This window comes from Canis lupus, chromosome 34 (genome assembly GCF_048164855.1).
Source record: "Canis lupus baileyi chromosome 34, mCanLup2.hap1, whole genome shotgun sequence".
NCBI classification, from domain to species: Eukaryota; Metazoa; Chordata; class Mammalia; order Carnivora; family Canidae; genus Canis; species Canis lupus.
In genome coordinates this window covers 8,684,559-8,709,848 of record NC_132871.1, presented here as the reverse complement: position 1 = coordinate 8,709,848, position 25,290 = coordinate 8,684,559, and the positions used below count along the sequence as shown (strand labels likewise).

General features: G+C 44.2%; 1 protein-coding gene and 1 long non-coding RNA gene across 5 annotated transcripts in view; one reads left to right on the top strand and one right to left on the bottom strand.

Moving 5' to 3' along the window:
* The window catches only part of LOC140624339 (uncharacterized), an 80,345-nt gene that overhangs the window by 2,307 nt on the left and 52,748 nt on the right, over nt 1-25,290 (top strand). For 2 of the 4 annotated variants that reach the window (XR_012023828.1, XR_012023829.1), the window contains exon 1: nt 10,659-10,797. The exons of the other annotated variants lie outside the window; for them this stretch is intronic. This is a non-coding gene — a long non-coding RNA (uncharacterized lncRNA). Of the gene's footprint in view, nt 1-10,658; nt 10,798-25,290 lie in introns of those variants that run through there. 4 annotated transcript variants of the gene reach the window in all.
* TTN (titin) overlaps nt 12,053-25,290 on the bottom strand; it is a 274,035-nt gene continuing 260,797 nt past the window's right edge. Inside the window, exons 338-347 of the mRNA XM_072811094.1 lie at nt 24,911-25,210; nt 23,655-24,230; nt 23,239-23,544; nt 22,272-22,865; nt 16,497-22,144; nt 16,005-16,161; nt 14,603-15,294; nt 14,347-14,500; nt 13,511-13,813; nt 12,053-13,378 (exon numbers count right to left, since the gene is read on the bottom strand). Coding sequence (XP_072667195.1) covers nt 13,080-13,378; nt 13,511-13,813; nt 14,347-14,500; nt 14,603-15,294; nt 16,005-16,161; nt 16,497-22,144; nt 22,272-22,865; nt 23,239-23,544; nt 23,655-24,230; nt 24,911-25,210 — 9,029 coding nt within the window. The 3' untranslated portion in view covers nt 12,053-13,079. The remainder of the gene's footprint in view (nt 13,379-13,510; nt 13,814-14,346; nt 14,501-14,602; nt 15,295-16,004; nt 16,162-16,496; nt 22,145-22,271; nt 22,866-23,238; nt 23,545-23,654; nt 24,231-24,910; nt 25,211-25,290) is intronic.

The window sequence follows — 25,290 nt, the reverse complement described above, 5'->3', positions numbered from 1 at the left end:
CATGCACTGTCCCACCCCACCCCAGTCTTCTTCTGTGGTTGGTGACACTCAAGTTCAGTTTCTCTTGTGGATGGAGGTTGGGGGTGGGTCGGTTGGCTGCCTGGAGACAGGACCTGGGGGTCCTGTTGCTTTTTATAGATACTTCTAGTCCTATATTCAGTCCATACTTCACCCCTTTTTTCTGTAATACCTGGTACTTTACTTTTTTTAAAAATTATTTTTATTTTTATTATTTATTTATTTTTTATTTATGATAGTCCCACATAGAGAGAGAGAGAGAGAGAGAGAGGCAGAGACACAGGCAGAGGGAGAAGCAGGCTCCATGCACCGGGAGCCTGATGTGGGACTCAATCCCGGGTCTCCAGGATCGCGCCCTGGGCCAAAGGCAGGCGCCAAACCGCTGCGCCACCCAGGGATCCCTTACCTGGTACTTTCAAGTCCTGAACTTGTTAGGTGCTTGGTAGGATGTATTTATTGGCTTCTCTCTTCTGGATAGTAAGGCTTTAACTTCCTCCACTCTTCTAGGTTAGTCATTACACCTTCTCCTGGTTTTTATTTGTATAAACTTTGTTAAAATCTCATGGCTGTGTAGTCTGTTTTTTGTTTTTTTTGTTTTTTTTGTCTTTATGGATTAGTACCATTATATTCCTTTCATGTCTTTGGTGGGGTTTGGAGGTAGAGAAAATAAATACAAGTGGTCAGTCTACCATATTTAACTGGAAGCCTAGGTTTGAATTCAAATAGCATGTCAAAAATAAAATTCCTTGAGTATTATTTTATAATTCATTGTTTACACTCTCTAATGATTTTTAGTTACTATGACTGATTTTACTGTACCACCTACCTCATAGGGTGCTGTGAGGATTAGAAGAGTCAATGCATTTAGAACAGTGTCTACCTGGCACACGGTATGTGATAAGTCAGCGTTAGCTATTGTTAATATTGTTGTCATTATTACTTTTACGACTATCATGCTTAATTCAGTAATCCACTTGGACTTGGATTAAGAGGTTTTCATCATAGGAAGAATTATTGATATATGGGAAAATCTAATGTTTGATGATATTGACCCTGCATTCAACTAGACTTCACATGAAATGTTCAGGTATTAAAGGTTATCTTTCGAAGACATATTAAAGCCTTAAAAATCCAATCAGTAATAATTACTGTGTAAGTTTTTAAAAGCAGATAATAACAATTGTGGTATGTTTTAAAGCTTTATTGGTATTACATTTTGGTCATCTAAGTGTGAAGTATAGAAAATAAGCTTATGGAGATGATTGTCTATTATGCCTTACCTACAGCCAGTAGTTGTAATACTCTGAATATATACAGTATAGAAATAGAGAAATGATGGACTCCGGTCCCTGGATCTATGACCTTGTGAGTGGTTGTATAGTTTTCAGAAAATGTGAATTTATACATGAAAATGTCTATATTTGCTCAATCTCCTTTGTATCTAGATTGAGTATATGGTAACACTGAATTCTAATTCTTAGAGGTGAAGTGGGATTAGATGCTCACACTTGTCTGTATGCATAGCGGGCTGCATACTTTGGAGAAGGATTTTTGTTTATAAGGAGATTTGAATTCTCTCTCACTAGAGTCCCATGGTTGTGACAAATGGCCGTAAATATTAATACCACTAGAGATGAGGAATTTTTCTATAAAAGAAATGGCCAGTTTCTTAGTGTGAATAAACTTCTTTGCAGATTATCAGGTTAGCTTTGGTAGTACAGATGAAACAGGGAGACGTGGCCGGGGTTGCAGCAATGCCGGCAATATTAGCTTGCTGCTGGCATTTCTTCCTTCCCTAGATGTGAATATTATTATGCCCCTTTATTATTTGCTTTGATATTTCATCTCTGAAGCTTTGATGTCTGTAGCTTTAGAGCCCTTATGCTGCCTTTTCTCCAAATGCAGTAACTAATCTAGTATATTTTCATAGGATAGAATTCTTCCTTTCTGTCCCATAACATGCTTTCCCCCCAAAAGTCTTTTGTTGGTCTCTTTGATAATAAAACATTTGTAATGCTCACTATGGGCCGGTTCCTTTACCTCGTTATACCCTTGTAACAAAGATATTAAAGTACAGGCATACAAAAACATCCAAAATAGGCAGAACCAGGATTAACTCGTCCATGACTGATCAGCATGACGAATATTTTGTGACGATACCCTGAAATTCTAAGTGTTCACGTTATCTGTTTATTTAGTGTTTTTAGTTCATATGCTTCTGGACTAGTTTTAGTTCCTGAATAACCCACAAAAGCCAGGATTTATAGCAGGACGGATTAGATTTTTATTAATTGTGATGAATAAAACAGATGAATTAATTACAAAGATACTAACAAATTTAGCAGTTCCTCTGACATCATCAAAGGATTAGTTTCATATGGGTCATGTATTCAGAATGTCAACGATGAATAAAACATATCTAATGAATTCCTCCTTAGTTTTATTCCGTCAGCGTGAGAGGAGGATGCTATTGATGTTCACAAAGACGGTTTTACCCACTGAACTCTCAATATAAAGTATATTACCCGGTCTGGTAGCAGGGGCACAGTTAGGAACAGAGGAAAGAGAATAGTGTCACAAAGGGGGCCCTAGCCACCATGAGCTGTACCCACACACTCTTTTCTTTCCCGGCCTCTTTGGCATTAGCAGGCAGAGGTGGTCATTTTGGATGAGATCAGCAATTTGGGCATAAAGACTAACAAGTTCTGTGCAATGAAAAGGAGGCTTTCCAGGGAGACTTGTCAGCCCCACCCAGTGCCAGTGAACTTTCTTCCAGGACTCAGGACTTCAGTTTCTGAGAAAGCTGGATGATTTCCCATCCTTTCTCTTATTTTTTTTTTAAGTGGCACCTGAATATTTTCTCTTTATTAAATTATCATTTAGACAATATGAATAAAGTGAAATTTTGCCTCGACATCCCTCTTCCCTCTGAGATCACTCTTTTTTGGGTGTGTTCCCTTACGGACCGTTGCCCTACGCATTACCTTGTATTTTGTGTAGGTGTATATGTGGTGGTTCAGATTAGCCATTCATCAGCAAGGTGGCACATCTATATGCTACAGCTGGTAATATAGAAGGAGGTAACTCTGTATATCTTCACAAGTATTTTTTTTGTGTGACAGGAGAATAATTCTAGCCTCTGCCGTTGACCAACTGGCATTTCAGCTCTTTTATTTTCTCTTTAATCTCCCTATGCAAGGGACTATGAATTGACTGCTTTTTTTTCTAGGCAGCTAGAATGAGGCCATTTTCTTTGGAAAGATAATCCTAGAATTCCTAGTGCTTTTCTTTATTTTTAAAAAGATTTTATTTATTCATGAGAGACAAAGAGAGAGAGGCAGAGACACAGGCAGAGGGAGAAGCAGGCTCCATGCAGGGAGCCTGACGTGGGACTTGATCTCTGGACTCCAGGATCATGCCCAGAGCTGAAGGCAGGTGCTCAACCGCTGAGCCACCTGGGAGTCCCTCTAGTGCTTTTCTTTAGTTGTGTGCATCTCTGTCTGGAAGTATGGCTTCTTGGTTGTGAACAATGACACCTTGAATTGTTTTTTTTTATTTTGAGATAAACTTTACGTTTAGTTTCACAATTGATTTTACAAGTTTAGCTACAAAGGATAAAACAAGTTTGCTGGAGAAATCACCACGACTCAGTCAAGACAGAATTGTGTTTTTTATTCGTTTGTCAGTAATCCAAAGTGTGGCCCAGAGACAGTGTTAAGTATCCAGATTTCTGTTTTGGAATGTATATGTGTCCGCGTGATTAAAACCAATTTTATTTGACAAATTTATATGGTAAATGAGCATACAATAAATAACTTTTAAGTCTTATCACTGAATCAGACTGTACTTGAGTTAAATAGGAAATTTCTGTACCATGCCCCTTTCTGTGGTATTGGTGACTGCTAGGAGTTGCTAGGCTCCCCAGGTACTTCAGCAGGCCTTCGGAGGTAGCACGCCCAAAAGACTGTCTAGAGTCCCTTGCTATGATGCCTCATTTTGGGTGAGGCCTTACCGTACAAGTGATATGTATAACTGGTATTTGGCTTATTATTTTTTGTTGGTTTGTTTTCTGGTTTTGCAGTGGTCGGCCAGAGAAAAGTGTGCGGCAATAAATCCCTGTGGTTTAGCATTGTGACCACGGATGACATACTGTCTCCCCCCACCCCACCCCACCTTCTGTGCCAACTCAGATCAGTTAGCTGTAGCTTCCGGGGTTCTGAGTTGGGGGCTGCGATCAACAGAGAGTAACCCACCTCCTTGATTAATGATGGGTGCTGTGGGGTTGGTGGGAGGGTGTGGGGAATGGTGGCAAGTTATCCAGAATATAGGGCTATGATTATGGTTGACTCTGCAGAACTTTGCTAGGTTCCATTTTTTTAAGCGCTCGCAATCAACAAAGGCGAACAACTCGTAATCGATTCCTTGTTTTCAGTTTACACTATCACACCAGGATGAACTTAACCATATGTATATATTTTAAATGGAAACAAAACCAGTCCAGCACCTATTCAGGCCAAGTGTGTATGTGTGCATAAGTAACACACACCATTCACTTACTGGCGGTGCCTTTGCGAATTCGAAGACCTTTGCAACCTTGATGGGGTGCTCAGTCAGGAAAAAGACCCCACACCATGCCATACTTCTAAAAAGCTTTAGAAAGTCTGAGGTTAGCAAGTGAAATTCAGTAGTCTACTAGGGCTTTATATAAGTCACCTTTTGTGTTTTAATTGCCCTCAGTCATCACTTGAGGAAAGGGTTTTAGTTCGTCTGCAGTTTTATGTAAGTAGCAGCCCTCCTTAGGTTGTCCCTTCTCCTTGCTGTGTTTTTATTTTTATTTTTTTTTAAAGATTTTATTTATTCATTCATTCATAGAGACACAGAGAGAGAGGCAGAGACACAGGCAGAGGGAGAAGGCAGGCTCCACGCAAGGAGCCCGACCTGGGACTCGATCCAGGGTCTCCAGGATCACGCCCTGGGCTGCAGGTGGCGCTAAACCGCTGCGCCACCGGGACTGCCCCTTGCTGTGTTTTTAGAATAGAGGCTGTGGTTTTTGATGGTGGGCAGGGAGAGGGGGCATTTGTAGATTGAAACTTCTTTCTTGCTTTTGTGAATTGGGCCACATTGGCCAGTGTCCTTGAATGTGGCTTGGGTCATGAAGCCTAGCAAAATGCACCAGTGACATTTTTTGGCCTCATAACAGTATATTTCGAGGGCACGTAGCTTCCTTTACTATAATTTTTGTCACTTTCCAATTCAACTCCCGTAGAGGTTTTTTCTTTCTTTTGGGAGAATGTGAAGTGACTAAGGGAGTGGATATAGTTTTAGATGAGGTTTTTGATAGCTGAGATTAATTACTACCCTGCTCTAGAGAAAATAAAAGACTCATTATGTGATTTCTCCCCACCCTTTGGTTTTCAAAATTCTCTGTTATCTCAACTTTTCCTTTTTGCCAGCTCTGAAGAAATCATGGTTGTATGCTATGTTATAAAAATCATGGTTGAATGTAAAAAGTAAGTTTCTAAGCTTTCCAATATTATCTAGCCAAAGAGAAAGTCATAGGAATTTTCCCATTCTGCTTTTCCTTTTTAAATATTCTTTTGTTCACCTTATCTGTTTCTCCATTTTTAAATGGCTCAAACAAAATAGAAGTTTTTCGAAAATTGAGATATAATTGACATATAACATTATATTAGTTTCAAGTGTTTAATGTAATGATTCGATATTTGTAACTTTTCTCCATGTTCGATTAATGATATAGAGTCCTCCCAAAAGAGCCTCCTCAGTATCCGCGTTTTTTGGTGGACTGTTTTGAAAAACAAAAGAATCACTTGGGAAGGGTGGTGAATTCAAAGGACACTTAAATTTAGGATAGTTTACATGTGTATTCAACTTAAAATTTGTTCAGTCAATATTCATTGTCTACTGACAATTTTGTTAGCATTCCTCTTTACTTTGTAATTTTGAGTGCACTTAAAACTCACTGCTTTATTTTCAATAGCTTCAATAAATTGACATCTTAACCATAATCAGCTGTCCTAAATTTTCACCTTTTTTAGTTAACTAGATAAATAGTATTTATTATTCACATTTGTACAATTCTTATTTTACCTCAACATAGATAAGCAAGCACTGCAAAATATCATGGTTGTTTTAAAATCGCTTTTTATGTGTATAAATATTATTAAAAACATAAGCACATGATTTTTTTTTGCCTTTGAAATGTTTTTATTTTGGGTTAGTCATAACTAATACACATAATGGTTCTTGCAACGAGAGTTTGTGGGTCTTTAATGAACAGTTTGAAACTCTAAGTTAAATGACTTGGAAATATTGAAATTGATAGAAAGACTAGTCTCTAAATAAAACTTAATAACCTTATAGCAAATTTGGCTTTAGATTGATAGAACTAAGCACTTTAGTCTTGAAACATTCTTAGAATAGGATTTTTGTTCCCAGGAGAAAGATAAACATTTTAAAGTATATGTATACTTACTTTGTGAGTATTCTTTTTTCTCTTCCAAATGCCAAAAGGTGTACTCTATATTTTTGATATGAAAACTCTGCTTGTTTAAAGTATTGTAGCAAATTTTGTAAATCAATAAAACTGAGCCATGTCAACAGTGTGGGGGAAGCTTTAATAAATTTGCTACGTCACTAAGAAAAATTTAAGGACAGCATGTACTGAAAGTTTAAGGAAGGGTAACCCTTTGCTTTTAAAAGAATATGACAGCTGGTTTGCTGCACCGTTAAATGTAAAAACCGGATTGGCTAAATTTAAGAGAGTGCTGTGATGTGAGAAAAGATAGTAGGAGGAGATTTAATAGTTAACCTTTAAGTGAGAACATTTAATAGATCACCTAATTTGGCTAGATCAGGGGTTCTCCACCTCAACTGTACATTAGAAACTCCCAGGAGCATTTAAACTTGCCGATGGTTGGCCCAGACCTAGAACAGCAGGATCCCTAGGCATGGGGCCCAGTTAGTGGTGTTTTTTAAAGCTCCCCTGCAATTCCAATGAGTAGCCAAGGCTGAGAACCACTGAGCTAAGCGGAAGCTCTCAAATGATTGTCACATTTAAGAGATATAGTAGATAATGTTAAAGTTTGGGGCCATCAACTAACACCCAGAAAGGCCAGTTTTCCAGGGCCCTAGTAGCATGGCCTGAAGATTAGCAGCATCAGCTTCACCTGGACGCTCATTGGAATCGTGAAATGTCAGGCCCCCACCTCAGATCAGCTGATCCCCAGGTTATTCTAATGCACTTTAAAGCTTGAGACACACTGTTGGAGGTGGTCTTAGGGTAAGTGTAGCTCTTGATGCATCCCGCCTTCTGCTGCTTTCTCTGGTTTGCTGTCCTAAGTAAGTCGTGATATTTTCATACAGGGTTGGAAAATGAAACTAGTACTGTGTGCTCGCGTCAGCAGGTTATAAGCTAGGGAAGATTTTTCTGATCTGGAGCATGTGGGAAGGAAACGACACCCGCGATCACCATCACCACCGAGCCCCAGTCTCCCCAAGAAGTGGAAAGAGGCACTTGAGAGTGGTCCCTGGGCTGAAGGCTGTGCTCTTTCAATCCCGGCACGCAGCTTTCTTACGTATTCAGGAAAAGAAGTTGTCCTTGCAAGGATACGTCCTCATACACATCTTTACTTTGATAGTTCTTCTTGGAAGGAGAAATTTCCCTTTAAGTAACAAATGTGCTCATCTCAGTCTCCAATGGAAATGAAGAAAATCAAATCCTCCAAGTGTTCTGGAATAATGCCTGCCTGGTGCCCAGCTCTCGAAAGCCTCTCTCACCATAGCTGGGGTCCTCTACCTTAAATACTCCGGAGCTCTCTGTTGGCTTCCCTCCTTGAAAGCACCCACTGAGAACCTTGAAGGTTGGAAAGGTTCCTTTCTGTGACTCCTTTAGAGCCCATAACATGGTTTACAGAGAACTTTCTGCTCTCTCACCCGTCTGTTCACATGACGTGTTGTGGGGTCAGATGGGCACCCTATTTCCAGGCTATATTGCAGATGCCAGTGGAGGGTTCTAAGCTTTCTCAGAAGAGGAATTGGCTACACTGGAACCGAGGAGCCTTTTCACGAGGTGGCCTGAGGGCATCGTGCCGTCCACCCTGTCCTGGAACCATAGTGACCCTGAACGTAGAGCAGGCCCCCTTTCTGCCCTCTCACCCGCCAGCAGGTTTGAATTTTGGTGTTGTGAGGGGGTGGTAAGAGCACGTGGGTCAACGGGAACCTGGCTTTTAGTTCTAGCTCTGCTACTCTGCGGCTTTGGGCACGTTATTCTCAGACCCTGGGTCTCAGTTCTCCCCCTTGTGTCTTTCTGGTGGGTATGGCCCCATTTCCTTCCCCGTAGTGGTCCTTCCGTTCATCAGACAGGGCCTCCCGTCTGCTCTCGGCCTGATGGCCCTGGTCGCGCCCCTTCTGTGCACCTTCCTCATGCACCTTCCGTAGGCAGGGACGGGGGAGGAGGACAGCCGGCCTCCCTGGAGATGCGGGCGAGGCTGGCAGCAGTGGGGGCGGGGGGTACCTGCGTGCCTCACCTGACCGCTGTTCTCAGACCAAAGCGGCAGCTGTCGACAGAGTTGATTTCACTCCTGTGTTGCAGCTGCAGCGAGGGCTCGTGCCCTCACGTTCCTCTCCGAGGCTGAGAGACGCTGCCGGCCTTCTCTCTACACCCTTAGACGCTTCCCCCGTCACTCAGGAAGTTTTTGTGCCTCTTCCGTCCTTCGCGGGAAGCATCTGTCCTGGAGGCTCTGCTGGTTTGGGGGGGCCCTCACGGAGGTTCTCGTCCTCCCCGGAAGGAAGCAATCCCGAGCGCCCAAGATGCGGGGCATCGCTGCCCCTGCATGGGAGCCAGCTGCGGGGATTTCCCAGATGCCTTCGCATCTATCTGCCTGTTCCCTTTGAAACATGTAGGGCGGTCTTTCTTTTCTTTTCTTTTTTTTTTTATTGCAGTTCGATGTGCCAACATCTAGCATAACACCCAGTGCTCTTCCCGTCAGGTGCCCCCCACAATGCCCGTCACCCAGTCGCCCCATCCCCCCGCCCGCCTCCCCTTCCACTACTCCTTGTTCGTTTCCCAGACTCCTCTCCGGCCCCACGGCCAGGTCCAGGGCAGCGGTCGCGGTCACCGGGAAGGCTGTGCGCAGGAAGGCGCCCTCTCCTCCACAACTTCTTTCCCACACCTCTTGGGTGCCCACAGAATCTACCAGCCTGACTTTATCGTTGTCTTCCTGAGACCCCCAGACACCCTTAAGAGGGGCCTTTCCACGAAGTTCAGCCCCGGAGGTGCAGCTCCAGGGCCACGGCAGCCTAGAAATTGGGTGGTAGGTGAATAGGGTCCCCGAGGAGGATGAGCTCTTCGATACAGAACGGCAAATAGCATCATAGCTACCTCCGAGTAGCTCAGGACTTTGTAAAGATAAAAAGTTTGATCGAGCAGCTCCTTTGCTTCAATCTCCTTCAAGTTTCTCTTTGCCTCTTAGGGAAAAGCCCAAACTCTGGAATGTGGCTTATGAGGCCTTGTGCGACCCTACCCTGCCTCTTGCCCCCCAGCTCCCCAGAGGCTATTGTATCAGCCTTACTGGTTTTTTTTTTTTTTTTCTACTTTTTTGAAAGCCGTGTGCTGCCCCCCACCCCAGGCCTCTGCAGGTGCACGGCTCCTCCTCGGCCTGGAAAGCCCTGCCCCTCGTCCCTACTTCAGGTCCAAGCTTTGACCAGGGACCTTCCCCTAACCTGATAGTTCTGCGTTTCTGACCGGGTCAGAGGCCCCAGCACTGGGCTTGCAAGCACTTTGGATTATTATTTTTATCTTTAACCCTAGCACTTACTTTCATTTCTTAGGTGATACTCAGTTCCTCCTGCGAAGGTGTAATTCTGTTCACACCTTCCGTGTTTCCACTTGCCATAGCCCAGCCCGGCACAGCCCTTGAAAACTGGCCCTTCCATCATCCATCAATCCAATTTGGAGAGCACCGTCTCACCTCTCGGGGAATCACAACCCTTCTAGTTCATCAAAGACGGAGAAGTCAGCAACACCGAGGACACAGACCCAAGTCCCGGGTTTATTTGGCCATAGGAACGCTTTTTTCATGACATCTGCCAACATCCCCCAGGAAAAGGATTTGGGAAATACTCATCCAGAGACATCCTAAGGCATGGAGTTCAACACTAAGCCTTCACTTTTTGTAGTCTTAGGCTAAGAATTGACGGGCCAATCTTATTTTTAAAAAATTCTTCTATCTATCTAGCACTCTTTTTGCCTATTACAAGGAAACTGGACTTTGAATTTTTCCAGGTGCTATTTGGGGCAGAGTCAACAAATAACAAATTCCTTTCTCTCTTTGGAGCACAATCCTAAAACATTACTCTTGAATCGGTCTCCACAGACACTGCCAATTGAATTTGCTGTTTTACCAGTTGTTTGGGATTTCCGTCCCCCCCTACGTGGTTCATCTATATAATCAGCTACTATTGAAGGCTGGTAATAAGATCCCGTGGCCGCCCGGCTGCCTGCCTGGGCCACAGGCTTCTGCTAAGGCATGAAGAGAGGGCAGACCTGGCCCCCGGCTGTGGCTGCCCTTGACTGTTGCCCCTGCCCCCCTCTCCCTCCCAGGCCCAGGCTGGCTGGGAGCCGCTGAACACTTTGGGCTTTAGCCTTCTCGTGAGCATGGACTGTGTCTCAGCCACGGATGAGACCCGTGAGAATATTAGCATGTCGGGGCTGGGAATCGTCCTCAGGAATCACCCAGCAAGCTCGGGCCTCATTTTCAGGTAAGGATAAGCTTATTCAAATGGTGACATAATGTAGTAGATGCCGTTGGTACCACCCAGGTCACGCAGGGTGGGTGCCCCTGACCAGGTTTCTTGAGTGGTGGCTGTTTACCTGCCTGAGGCTGCAGAGACTGCTCTGGCCAACAGGTACCCCTCTTTGTCTGGGAGGCTATTTCCCGATGATCCTCCCTCTGCCCCCCAAGCTCACAGCCTGTAGCCACTGGCTGGCTGATATGGGGGTATGAGAGGCCAGCCCCCTTGTTCCAAGGTGAAGCCAACTGTGGCACAGATGATGTTCCCTGTGGGCTGGGCCTGATGTCTGCAGTGAGGTGCCACATTAGCCTTCTTCCTCTGTTCTGCCTCCCTCCATTTCCCTGATACCAGCCCCACAGAAAACCACTTATACAAGAATCCTTGTCTTGGGCTCTGTGTCTAGGGAATCTGACTTGAGACAGAACAGTTGCTGGCTAAGTTAATAAAGTCTCACAATTTTTGTTTTGAAGAATAAAAGTTGATAGTATAGTACATGTGCTTGGCTTTAGCCACTCATATTTAGGAAGTAATTCTACTTGTATTTATATTTCAGAGGTAATATGTTAGTCCAATAATCAATTTTATTGGATTACGATTAGGATTATCCAATGGAGTGGATAAATACAGATTTTTCTGTCACTAGATATTTTATTAAGCATAGAATAATTGTTTAAAAACACGGTAGGAGTGCACCGCTTAAAACATGTATTTTAGTTCTAGAACCTTTATTCTGTCTCAGTTTGGAGCTGCAGTAGGCAATGTGGCTTCAGTTGCTCAACTGATGAATTCCCCTGAAGCTGTCATTTTCTCTTCACTACGTTCCTTTAGGGATAGGGCCTATCTTATCTTGTTGATCTTTGCCTTGTTCCCAATGGTGTCTAACACAAAAAATTGTGAATTGTAGACGTTCAATATTTTTGATGGATTTAGTTGAATCAGTCCCCCTAAAAAATATTTTTCTTGATGGGTTTAAAAGATTTTAAGCTGTGATTTTGGGGGATTTTTGTTCACTTTTGAGAATAAATTTATCCATGAGAATCAAACCCGTGCTTTAAAAAAACTGTTGAATATAGTCAACACAATACAAATATGTGCTTTAAAGAATGTATTGATACGGGCCATTTTGAACTCGATTAACTTTACCTTATCTGTGATCATTTCCGTGATTTGTGAAGTCCTATTCCCCAACCCCAGAATGTCACAAAAAACAACCAACCACACGTTTTTGAGGTGCAGATAGCTTGCTTTATTTTGTTGTTACTATTTCTCAAGGAGGTCCAACAATTGTAACTAACAATTGAATTTATACCTGCATGAAAGGAACTATATCAAATTGACATTTTGGGCAGTTAGTAATGGTGTAGTTGTTTTAAATTTAACGACAGCTTTATTTTGTTGTTGTTCTTTATTTTTGTGCTGTGGCTCAATGCTTAGTTGCCCCAGTTTCTTAGGTTTAAATTTAGAGCTACCACACGAAGGCGTTGGCTGCACCCCAGAACCTCCAAGAGTTGACACTGCTCTGGCATAGGAATACTTGAATAGCCTGGTGAAATAAAGGGATGGCCAGGCGATGTTACTTTTCCAAGCTATTCCCGCACTCTCTATGGTCAGAGACAGTGTAGAATGAGCGAACAAAGTGTTGGCCGTTACACTCTGCTCTGGTAATATTTAAGTCATGATAATTTTGAATGTGACATCATCAGAGAAAATGTAAGACGTTAAAGTGTTGCTTACAGGAGGGTAAATGCAAACATCACCAATGCCTTACATTTCTGATTCAATAGGTTATCAGTGCACATGTCTGGTTATGTGCATGGCATCATCTCTTAGGTGGATAGGACATCTTCAATGGGGAATTTCTCAACCCATTGAGGCATACTTAGACATCAACATTATGTTGAGGCACAAAGATTGGTTAAGTGTTGAGCAGGGTATTCATTCCATAAGAAATTTTCTCCTACCAACAGTTTCAAAAGTTACATTGTAAAATGTCATAAAATAAATGGTACAAAACTTTATAACCGTTAATCCGGCTATATACAGTATGTACATGTCACTAGAAAATGTATAATATTCTTAGGTCAACAATTATGAAAGATTGAAACGCATAATTTTGAACTTTGACTCATTTAGGTTGATACACAACTACTTTTTTTTTTTTTAAATATTTACAGATCAGAAAGATTAGTCCATGTGAATCATTTGTGAAAGGTTAAGAATGAGTATGGATATGAGGAGCACAGGCCCTCTTAAATGGATCTAATGTTTATGTTCACAGTGGCAGAGTCAGACCCAAATTCATTCCCTAAACTCAGGGTATAAAGTCCACCATCTTGTTTCTGTACGTCCATGATGATCAGAGTTGTCAGGTCATCTGTGTTTTCAATGTGGAATCTCCCGTGTTGTTCTTGGTTTTGAATTTTTCTTCCAGCACGGGACCATGTTATCTCCGGGGTAGGCTCCCCCGTAAAAGCACAGGCTACTGTTAGAACTTTGCCCTCATCGATGCTGATGTCAGAGGGAAGAGCTTCAATTTTAGGTGGAATTCCTTTATGGGACAACAACAGAAATGTTTTAGGATCACTGAAAACATGATTTGCTTTCTACTAAATTATGTGAACTAAAGACTATACCGTGCTACTAGACTTAATCTACCTCTACCGTAATTTTTATTGCTCACCTCTTATGCCTGCTTTAAGCATTCTACTAGTTGAGCTTTCCAGTTGTGTCCTACTAGATTTTCCCATAAAACTGCTGGAACTCATTTCTACAAAGGACTCTTGCATGGAGGACATGCTTTGGGCAGACATGCTTGCAAATTTCATTTCAGTCATGCTGCTAGCACTGCTGCTGCTGAAACTGCTGAAGGAGGCCTCCTGCTTAGAGGCAGACATTTGGACTGACTGAGACGAGAAGCTTCCTTGCAAGCTTGTGTCACCACTTGTCCTCAATACTACCTCTCTGGGAGGTTCTTCAACTAGAGCTGTGGAGCATAGCAGATACACAGTGAACAATAATGACATCTGGTTAATCGGTGACATCTGACATTGACTTGCAGAAATGGAAAACTTACACACACACACACACAAACACACACACACACATGAACATAACCCAAACAATTTGCTGTGAAAGCATAAGCAAATACATACATTTGTCAAGAGCTAGCTCAATGTCTCCAAGAAACGAATCTTTATATTTCTATCATTACATGACATGCAGGTGCTAGAATGACTAGGAGAAAAATGATTAGTCATATAGAAAATCACATAGATATTGTGCATTCTGAAAATAAATGCAACAGGGCACTTGGTGGCTTGGCTTTGAAAGTTATTTTATCCACATATCTGTTTAGCTGCGAAGAAACTTTGGCCATAAAGATGAAATCACATGGGAGGCTCCTCAGAGTTGGCCGTGCTCAGAAGACAAATGCCAAAAAACAAAAACAAAAACAAAAAAAAAACAAAAAATGTAAAGGCCTTAAACAAGTGAGGAAAATGGGGAAGATATACTTACGAAGGACTGTTAAGGAAGCAGTAGCTGAACACTGGCCACGGAAATTTTTGGCCTTCACTGTGTACTTCCCACTGTCGCTTACTGATGCATTTCGGATTTCGAGAGAATAGACGTTTCTGGAGCGACTTACACTGATATTTGAAGAAACAGAAATCTAAAATGAAAGGGGGGGGGGAAGAAGTGTTTCTTTGAGCTCTTCAGGAATAGATGTGGCATTTTCAATTTTCTTCGGTGATATATTCATAATTAAACTTACCGGCAAGTTGTTTTTAAACCATTCGATTTCCGGGGATGGCTCACCACTGATTTCACAAGAAAAGACAGCATTTTGCCCTTCGTTAATATTTTGAGATCTGGGCTGTGAGATGAAGGCTGGAGCATTGGAGAGTTCTTTGCTCAGGCTCAGATCGTACTGACATTTGATGATCCCTTGGCTGGTTTTGCCTATGCAGGTGAGGATCCCTTCATCTTTGTGACCCGCCTGCTTGATGGTTAGGGTCTGATCGCTGCCCGAGACACCGTATCTGTACTCCTCAGAGTTAGTGAGCTCCACGCCATTCAGAACCCATTTCACATCAGTGGCACCAGCAATGTTGGCTTTTAAGGTCACTTTCTGACCATCGGTTATGCTCATCTGAGTAGAAGATGCTTTAATCTCGGCATGCCTTTGTATTTCTTCCGACGCCTGTGATGTTTTAGTGATTTCCTCATGGACGATAGATTTTTCCAGAGAGATTGCTTCTGATTTCTTGACTTTTTCAGAAATCTGAACCTTTGAAGCTTCCTCCTTGAGGGCTAACTTTTCTTGAGATTTCACCTCTGAGATTTTCATTTCTTCAGAAATTAGGGCTTTTTGGGAAATTTCCTCTTGGACAGTGGCCTTCTTTTGTGACACAATTTCAGAGGTCTTTTGTGTAGATATTTTCTGTGCCTCAGTGTCTTTTACAGCTAAAAAAAAAAAAAAAACCTCTGTAAGGCAAACTTAACTGGAAAGAGGCCCCACCCTCTACTCTTTTGTAGATTCTGCAAGTAAGACCCAAAGAATGTTGCCTTTTGTATGCAGTGCAGGTACTGTTTAATTCTTTCTCAGTCCTAGTCTTGGAAAGTTGTCATGTATGACTTTTGAGATCAGTATAATGATTCTTTAAATTAAAGATGATTCTTGGGACTTGGAAAAAAAAGTCTTGAAAAGAATAGTCAAAATATTTAGGATCTGTGTGGATTTAGGAAATCTTGAATAATAAAAAAAATTACGTTTTAGAAGTCTGAACGAAAGCAACCTAATTTTAATTGGTAAAGTAATATAGCTCTTTTACTAACTGTACTGCTTGGGAAAATGAGCAAGAGTGAAGGTTTCTGGAAGCACTACCATTTTGTATGTTAAACTGACTTCGTTCCTAAATATTCCTGGGAGCAGGGGCTGCCTTTTGGAATCTTATATACCACCGTGTATAATTGGGCACTTGATAAATTCTTTTTCTGCTAATATTACGCTTCCTTTAGCTGTGTGTATTTCTACATTTGTGTATAAATGGCATTTTGGAATTTGGAAGAGTTTTACTTTGTGTGTCTGTGAGTGTGTGTAAGGGAGAATGTTTAGAAAAGTTTCCTTAATATCATGTTCTGAAAAATACAGGTAAGAACAAAAGCCAACCTACCTTTTATAGTTAATTTGCAGCTAGAGGACACAGATCCAGCTGAATTTGTCACTGTGCATGTATAAAGCCCGCTGTCGGAAGTATCAGTCTTCAGAACTTCTAAGAGGAAAACTCCTTTGTCTTCAGAGAGTTTATATTTACTTCCTTGTGTAACAGCCTATAGAATGCAAGTGATTTAGAATTTTATTTTTTAAAGATTTTATTTATTTATTCATGAGAGATACACAGAGAGAGAGAGAGAGAGAGAGGCAGAGACCCAGGCAGAGGGAGAAGCAGGCTCCATGCAGGAAGCCCGACGTGGGACTCGATCCCGGGTCTCCAGGATCACGGCCTGGGCTGTAGGCAGCGCTAAACTGCTGAGCCACCAGGGCTGCCCTGATGTAGAATTTTAAAAGTAGGTTGAGTTTAAACATTTTTGGGGAGATGAAGGGGAGGAGGGAAGATGTTAGCTTTTTAGGAGACAAAATTGAGAGACCTTTAAGAACTGGCTACCTTTCCATCCTTGGTCCAGGTGATGGTCGGCCGGGGTTCTCCGGTAGCTTTAACTGCAAATTTAGCGACACCGTCTGAAGAAGCGGTTGTATCCTGCAGCCCAGTGACAATGACTGGTTTTGAGGAAACTGGTTCAGGAGCTTTTGGTTCTATTTTCTTGGTTTCTGTTGACTCAGCGGTCTTCTGAGCCGCTTTCTTAGTTTCGGATATCCTTGACACCTGCTCATGGACACTCTTAAAGGCTTGTCCCATAAACTGGAAGCTCGTTTTAGAAGTGCCACCTTCACTCGCTATCTCACAAATGTATTCTCCACTGTCAGATTCCGTGAGGTTATGGATTTTGAGTTCATAGATACCATCTGCTGAGTAATGAAACTGGAAATGCCCATTTTCCTTCAGTTTCTTGCCATCTTTATACCAGGTGACCTCCTTTGCGCATAATACGCTACTCTCCACCGCACAGGTCAACTTTGCCACGTCTTTGGAAGCTTCCGCCTTCAGCGACTGAGTTATCTTGGGTGGGACGGAGACTGGTAGCTGCTGAACTTTCTCTGTTGGTGTGGGTTTTGTCTCGGGGGGGGATACGGCTTTTGGGTGAGAAGTGGCTGGTTCCGGGGATTTCACCCGTTTTGGAGACTTCACGGCTTCTGGAGATTTCACTCGAGGCTCTGGGGATTTGACTCTCGGTGGTGATGTCACGGCCTTTTCGGTTACCCTGGCCTTTTGAATAGTCAGAGTGAACTGCGCTTCTTGCCTCCCTTCGCTGTTTTCGACCACCACGCTGTAGTTGCCCTCATCGGAGGCCTGGACTGAAGAGATCTCAAAGGTGGATTTGTACTTGGCCGTGGTCACTTGGTGGCGGGCGGAGGTACTCACCACTTGTCCTCCTCGCAGCCAGGTCACGGTGGGGACCGGCTCGCCATCCGTGTCGCAAGAGAACCTTGCGGACTCGCCTTCGTACACGGTTATGGACCTTGGCTTCGTTAGAATCCTTGCTGCCAGCGTCGTCTTGATCTTCCTGTGTGTGGACTTTTCCTCCAGCGCCATCTGTTCCACGGCAGCGCTCCTCGTTTCTGCAGATGCGTGGTGCTCGTAGGCTGAGATGCTTTCCCTTGTCTCCGTCACCTGCGACTTCATCTCCCTGACGGCGGAAGAAGCTTCCATCTCAGCCGTTCTCTTAAACGACGAAACAGCATATTCCTCTGTTCTCGTCAGCTCGGGGAAGACCGAGGGGGGCACCTGCTCGTCTCTGCGCCGGGAGGCGTAGGTAGTGTAATCCCCGCCCGTTACGTCCAAGGTCGCGTAGTCCGAGGCCTCACCTTTGTAGTTGGTGCACACGGCGCGGTAGGTGCCACTGTCCTCAGCCTGACAGTCCAGAATCTCGAGGGTCAGCACCCCGCTCATGTTGGTGTAACGAATCTTACTGCTTTCTTGGAGTTCGACGCCGTTGTGGTACCACTTCACCTCGGCAGTTGGCTTGGACTGGACGTTCAAGATAAAATGTGTATTTTGGCCAACGGGCACCCTGTGGGAGCGCATTCGCAGCGTGACCCGGGGGGCATGGTCCAGCGTAAAAGGCTGCTGACTCAAAACTTCGTACATCCTTTCCGACGTCTTCTGAGTTTTCAGAGCAGCTTTCATGGACTCGTACCTGGAAAAGATATCAAATCTTGCAGACCTCTCAAATCTGGAGAGTGACCTCTCGCTGGACACGGGGCTGGGGGACCGTGGGCGAGTTCTCTCTGGAGTAGGGGACCTCCTTTCGGTGTCCTCTTCGTATTCGTCCTCTGGAGGGATCCGACGGGGCCGGATCAGCTCGGACACCGGCCTCATTAGCTCAATGTAGGTGGGCGACAGGGACCGCCGCCGCCTCAGGAGCCTGGACACGGAGGAGGACTCGGACTCGGATGCTCTCTGGGCGTGCACGGAGGCCTCTCGCTGAGCGTGCTTGGAGATCTCGTACTCTTCCTCGATTTCGGTTATTTCTGTCACCTCTCTCTGTCGCCTCGATTTCCTTCTAGACTTGTCCTCCCTTGACATGTGGTCCAGCTGGCTTTTGTACTCGGAGAGCCGCTGGCTGGTGGCGACCGGGCGCAGCAGCTCCTCGTCCTCCCTGTCGGCCAGCATCCTCTGCCGCTGCCCGGGCGGCCTGTGCGAGGCCCGCGCGTGGCGCTCCCGCAGGGCCGCGTAGCTCGTGCTCGTGTCCGCCCGGGTGGGGACATGGTAGGTGGAGGAGCTGAAGTCTCGCCGCGTCTCCTCCACGCTGACGGGAGCTCGCAGACTCGAGAGCTCGAAGCGCGGGGGGCTCCGGCTCGGCGGGGACGCGGAGAAGCCCAGCTCGAGCTCCTCTTCCAGCCGCAGCCTCTCTTCCTCTGTCCTCTTCATGGCCAGGTAGTCGTCAATGGGGAGGAGCAGTTCTTCATCCGACATGTCGCCGAGAGAGCGTCTCCTGGGTCTGTAATAGAAGTGGTAGTCGTAGTCGTAGTCGGGGGAGGGGGTGCGGCGGCGGGCCGGCCTCACCATTTCCAGGTCGTCCTGGGACAGCTTGGGGAGACGCCATCGGGGCCGGTACTGATCCGTGATGCGGGGAAGGGGCATCACGTAGAACTGCTCCCATCTCGACAGGCGGATGCGCTTGGGCCTCTTCTGGACGATCCTGTCGATCTTCCCGGGCATTTCAAATTGGTCGCGTATCTTTTTGTACCATTTCATGTCGGACATAGGCACGAACTGCTTGATGCGCTGGTCCTCTTCCACGCTGCTCTGCTTGTACCTGCGCGGCTCGGGGACCTCGTAGGGCATCCGGAGTCTCCTCTCTTCCTTCTTCTCTTCGGTCTCCAGGCGGAACTCCCCCTTCACGGTCTTGGTGCTCACAGCCGGCTTGTAGAGGACGGCGGCTTCCCTCAGGGCCTCTTGGGCCACCTGGGTCAGGGACACCGTCTCGGTGCCAGACAGGATTTCGGCCATTCTCAGCGTCTTGTCAATTTGCCTCTGCACGTGGCGCTCTCGCTCCTCCTGACTCTTGAATTCCTGTTTGACGTACCGCAGGCGTTCCACCTGGAGGTGAGCCTGGCAGCTGGTGGATCCAGCTGTGTTCGTGGCTGTGACCCTGTAGTAGCCTGTGTCTTCAGGCAGAGTGTCCCTGATGTGCAGGGCGTAATAATCCAGGCCCTCGTGGATAATTTCGATGTTCGGCCCGAGGGACAGTGGCTGGCCGTCTTTCTCCCATTTTAATGTTGGTGGGGGGATGCCAGACACTCTGATCTCAAAGCAGACGCTTTGGCCTTCCTGGCATTCTGCGTTCGCCAGCAGCCGTTTGAACATGGGTCTTAGGGTCGTGTCTGTTGGCGGTGGGTGTGGGGTTACGGTCAGTTTCGCTTTACAGCTGTCCTCGCCGTACTTGTTCCTGGCCACGACGGTGTACTCGGCGTCATCATCTATAGTTACGTTGCTGATTGTTAACTGGTAAAGACCCTTGTCAGACTCGAATGTGTACTTCCCGTCGTCGTCGCCTGGTTTGATTTTCTGACCTGATTTGTACCATGTTACACGAGGCTCTGGGTGGACAGTTATAGTTACTCCAAACCGGACATTTTCACCCACGTAAGCCGTCTTGTTATAGAGAGGCAAGGTAAATTCTGGTGGCCTTTCCAGGAGTCTCATCGTATCAGTTCTGCGCTTGATTTTCTTCATGGTTCTCCGGCAGTAATAGTCATAAGTTTCTCTCACGCCCTTAACAAATAGCTCTGCGTAAGAACTATCTTCACCGTAGTCATTGACCACTTTGCATCTGTAGGTGCCATCATCGAATCTGGTAATGTCTTTGACGTACATGGTGGCTACTCCATCTTGATAGGTGATTTCATATTTCTCACTGTTCTCCAGCTGTCTGACTCCAAAGTACCAGGTCACTTGGGTAGACTGATCATAATTTTCAATTTTGCATACATATTTGGCATATCCTCCTTCTTCGCCAACCGCGTGCATTATCTGCCCAGAAACTGGGCCAATTTCAATGGATGCTACCTTAACTTTAGCAACACTGACACCCTTCTGAGATCGAATTGCACCACCACAAGAGATTCGGGCCGCTGACACAACCATATTGAGGTCTTTCTTGATCAGGGTGTGGTAGTAACGCCGGTGTTTTAATGTTCTGATAACTTTAGTGCTGACTCTTTCTATCTTCTGCTTCAGCCATGGATGCTGGAGTGCCTCAGATGCTGTCATGCGAGATTTTCTCTCTTTCACTAACAGCCGGTCAACAAAATCCATGGCTTCGAGGCTAATCTCTTTGAATGCTTCTTCATCGAAAGTATATTCGGCGTTCATGATGTTCTCAATCATCTGCTGGTTAGTTTCAGCCAGGAATGGATTGATACCGCTTAACAGCACGTACACTAGTGTTCCAAGGGACCACATGTCTGTGGCGGTGCTGACAACGTCATGCTGGTGGACCTCAGGTGCATAGTACTCAGGGGCAGTGAACAGAAGCCTAAAGTTGTCCCCTGGCTTCAGCTGACGAGCTTGACCAAATTCTATGATTTTAATGATGGAGCTCCTTCTTGTTTGGTAAATGATATTTTCCGGTCTAATGTCAAAATGTCCAATATTATGACTATGTAAGAACTCAAGTGCTTCGCAGACCTGGCGAACGTAACTGACGATTTCTCTTTCGTTAAGTTCAAAAGCACTTGTGTTAATGCGCTCAAATATGTCGAGTCCTGATATGAACTCAAAGATCATGACTAACTCTTCCATGCTCTCAAATGATTCATGGAGGTATAAGATGTTTCTGTGCCTAGCAATGTTTAGAATGGAGATTTCTTTCTTTACCAAAACCTGATCAGTCCCCTTGACTTTAACAAATTTGGCCATGTAAGTCTTCTTTGAGGATGTTTCAACGCAGCGGTGGACAATTCCAAACTGACCGCGCCCAAGATCCTCAGCAATCATATATTTCTCGTAGAGTTCCTTAGTCGAGGAGTGAGAGGCTTTAGTCATGGAAACTTCCCTGGTTTCATCTACCTCTTCATCGTAGTTCATGGCTCTGGTCTTGTCTTCTTTGGTTATGGTTGGTTCTGAAGGCTCCGAAGGCTTGCTCAGGCCAAATTTATTTTCGGCTATTACACGGAACTGGTAGCTTGTTTTTCCAAATAAGTTGATCACAGTGTAACGTGTTTCTCGGGCCTGTCCTACACGAAGCCATCTCTCTGCAGTAGTTGCACATTTTTCAATGATGTAGTTGGTGATTTTGCTGCCACCATCAGAAGCTGGCTCCGTCCATGTCAAGTTGACAGAATCTCGTGAGACGTCGCTAACTTTGACTCCTCTGGGTGGGTCAGGAACATCCGCCACATCCAGTTCGACGGTCTTCTGATCAATTCCAAATCTGTTCTTAGCACAGACCACATAGAAACCAGCATCTTTTCTCTCTACTCCATTGGGGAAAACAAGTGATGTGAAGGATCTTGTGACAATAACTTGGTAGTGGCCATTATTGTCAATAAGATCTTGTCCTTTCTGCCAGGTGATCACAGGATCTGGTTTGCCACTGAAAGGGATCTTGATGCTGACCACCTCACCTCGGAGAGCATGAACTGCTCCCATGCCTTCGAGAGTTTTAGGCAAGTGTATCTTAGCCGGAACTGTATCAGAATAAAAGAAGAAAGAATATAATTTAGTGAACTATTTAAGCGCAACAACTCCCCCCAACCCTAATTAACAATATGTCACCTAGCACCAAACTGATTTTTATAGATTTGAGATATTTACCTTCTACTTCCAGGGAAGCAGTGCCGGACACAGATCCCCCTTGGTTGGTAGCTCTGACTTGGTAAACTGTGGCATCATCATCTGTGACACTTGCAATGATGAGCTGGTGGTAGCCACCCTTAAACTCTTGAATCCGGTACTTTAAGCCATCTGCAATGATTTCTTTGCCTTGTCTGTACCATTTCACAATGGGTTTCGGATGACCAGTCACTTTGCAGACCAAAGTAGCATTGCTCTGATATCTGACATTTAGATTTCTCAGTTCCTCTTTAAAGTGTGGTGCCTGAATTGGGACATCAGATTTGGGAGTGGCAGGTTCTGATATTTCACTCCATTCACTTTCCCCACCCAGATTTTCACATTTCACACGGAACTCATATTCGAGACCTTCAATAAGGTTTTGCACTGAAAAGACAGTTTCTCGAATTTCTTCTGTTGTCACAGCAATCCATTTATTCTGCTTCTTCTCACGTTTCTCAAGGTAGTAATTTCTAATCTTTGCACCTCCATCACTGGCAGGTGGCTTCCAAGCCACGACACAGGAATCTTTTGTGAGTGCAGTGATAGTTGGTTTGCCAGGAGCACCTGGCTTTTCTGTTTCAAAGAAACAACAAAAAAAAGATTTGAGTCATGAGGTAAAACAAGCAGCATTATTAAGAGTTTATTAGTTTTTAAAACCTAAATCTTACAAACCCAAAGTTCTAAGAATAGCTGTTTCAGAAAAATGAAATGGATCTCTTTATGCTAAGAAACTTACCAAAACACAAAGTTGTTTTTTGAAGAATAGGGTTTATAGTTGTAGATGTGCAAAAAATTCAATTTAAGTGATATCAAAGGCACTTGTGCTTTATCTGAATCTTTGGCTATTCCCTTTCAAAAGTTATTTCTGTTAGTAGGAGTTTTATGTAAGGATAGAATTTTGCATATGGAGATCATAGAGGTTGTTTGTTCAAGAGGTTGTACTCACCAAATGGGCTTTTAATGATCACAACTGAGGCAACCTCTAGAGGTTCACTGATGCCAAAAGTGTTCTGAGCTGAAACCCGGAAGTAATAGCCAGCATTTTCTGTGAGGTTTACAATTCTGCAGGTTGTCACTGAGATGGCTGAAGACACCAATTGCCATTCAGCCCCTTCCTTGGCCTCACATTTCTCCACCACATAGTTGGTGATCCAGGAGCCTCCATCGTCTGCAGGCGGTTTCCAGCTGATCACCACAGAGTTCTTCAATAGAGCTTCTATCACAAGTGGCCCAGTAGGTTTGTCTGGTTTATCTGTTGAGAGAAAATACAATTGTAGGGTTTTCTGGTAGTAGGTCTCCCAAGATCTATTTTTTTTCTTGAAAAATTAAAAAACAATCCCACTAAAAGCTAAAATAAAATACCTTGTATTTCCACATCAAGGATGGAATCAACTGTTCCAAAAATATTGCTGAGCTGAACTTTGTATTTTCCAGCATGAGTCTTACGTTGGACATTCTTCATGACAAGATGAGTATAGTGCTCAGTGTTTTCAATAGTAATGTTTTCTGAGTTTTGCAAAAGTTTCTGGCCATAGAACCAAGTGATAGAAGGTACTGGACGACCAATGTACATAACGTGAAGTCGAAGTGTCGAACCCACGGCACCATAATATTTTTCTTTCAGTGGGTAACCAGGGTGGAATTGTGGTGTTGCTTGCAGGAGAAGCTTACTACTAGTTTCTACTTCTCCAACCTCATTAGTAGCTATGCAGGTATAAACACCTTCATCTTCTTGTTCCTCTGTCATTACTGTTAGCGTATGTGTGCGTCCGTCTGAAGACATTTTATACTTCCGGCTTTGTACCAGCTCCTTGCCAAATCGGTACCATTTAATGTCAGGCAGGGGCCTTCCAACAATCTGGCATGACAACTGAGCAGCTTCGCCCAACTTGGTGGTCACATCCTTCATTTCTTTGCGCACTCCTGGCGCCTCTCCAGCTGAATGATATGAAAGATATTAATGCGTTATTATTACCACAGAATCTGTAATCCTCTGTCCTTGCCTATCAGGAATGAATCTCTCCTTTTGACTAACATTTTATTAGATACCATGATTTACACATGAGTTTAGTTCTTAAAAATGCTCTAGTGCTTTTCCTGGGGTCTTGTGGAAAATAGGAATTCCATGAGCATATCATCACATTATTATGTAGTAGAGTGACATTCTCTTTATAACTGGGAGACATCAACAATGTATAGGGTCTTGGGGAAACATGAATCCTCTCTATAAATCTGTAGTATCTTTGTCTTACTTAGGTTCCCCTAAGTGCAGTACATTTGTTGACCCTCAAGTCTTATTAGGAAGCAAAAGAAACAAAACCAAAAACCTAACCATTGCATTTGAAGGAGAAATTGCTCAAGAATGTGCTCAGGTCACTGCACCTAAATCTACTGAGGTTACGTGCTTGGAATGACTTCCTCTAGAGCGTAGCAGCTATTTGTGTGTGTGTGTGTGTGTGTGTGTGTGTGTGTGTGTGTATGCCAAAGTGAGTGATTCTTCCCAAACCCTTGCTCTGCAATAAGGTTTTCTGGACATCTACTTAATATAGAAGAAGAATTAGCCATAACTTAGTTGCTTAAGTTTGTGGGTCATAAGCAGAGAATTAATAGCTACTTACATGTTAGTTTAGTCCTTATAGACATAGCAGTTCTTCGAGGTCTGCTAAGCCCAGTCTCATTCTCAGCAAAAACCCTGAATTCATATTCAGTGGATTCCAGCAAACCCCCTATTGTGAATTGCCTGTCCTTGATGCGGTCCTTATTGCTCTTCTTCCAGGCGCTGTCTCCAGACTGCCTGTATTCAACCCAGTATCCAAGGATTTCTTTGCCACCATCACATTCAGGTTTCTCCCATTGTAGAGTGACACTGTCTTTGGATATTGAAAGAATCTCAAGTTCCCCAGGTTGGCTTGGCTTATCTGAAATATTTTAAAACAATTGAAAAGGGAATCAGCTTTCCTGCTGAAGTAAAAGGAAAACAAAAAAACCAAGATGGCTT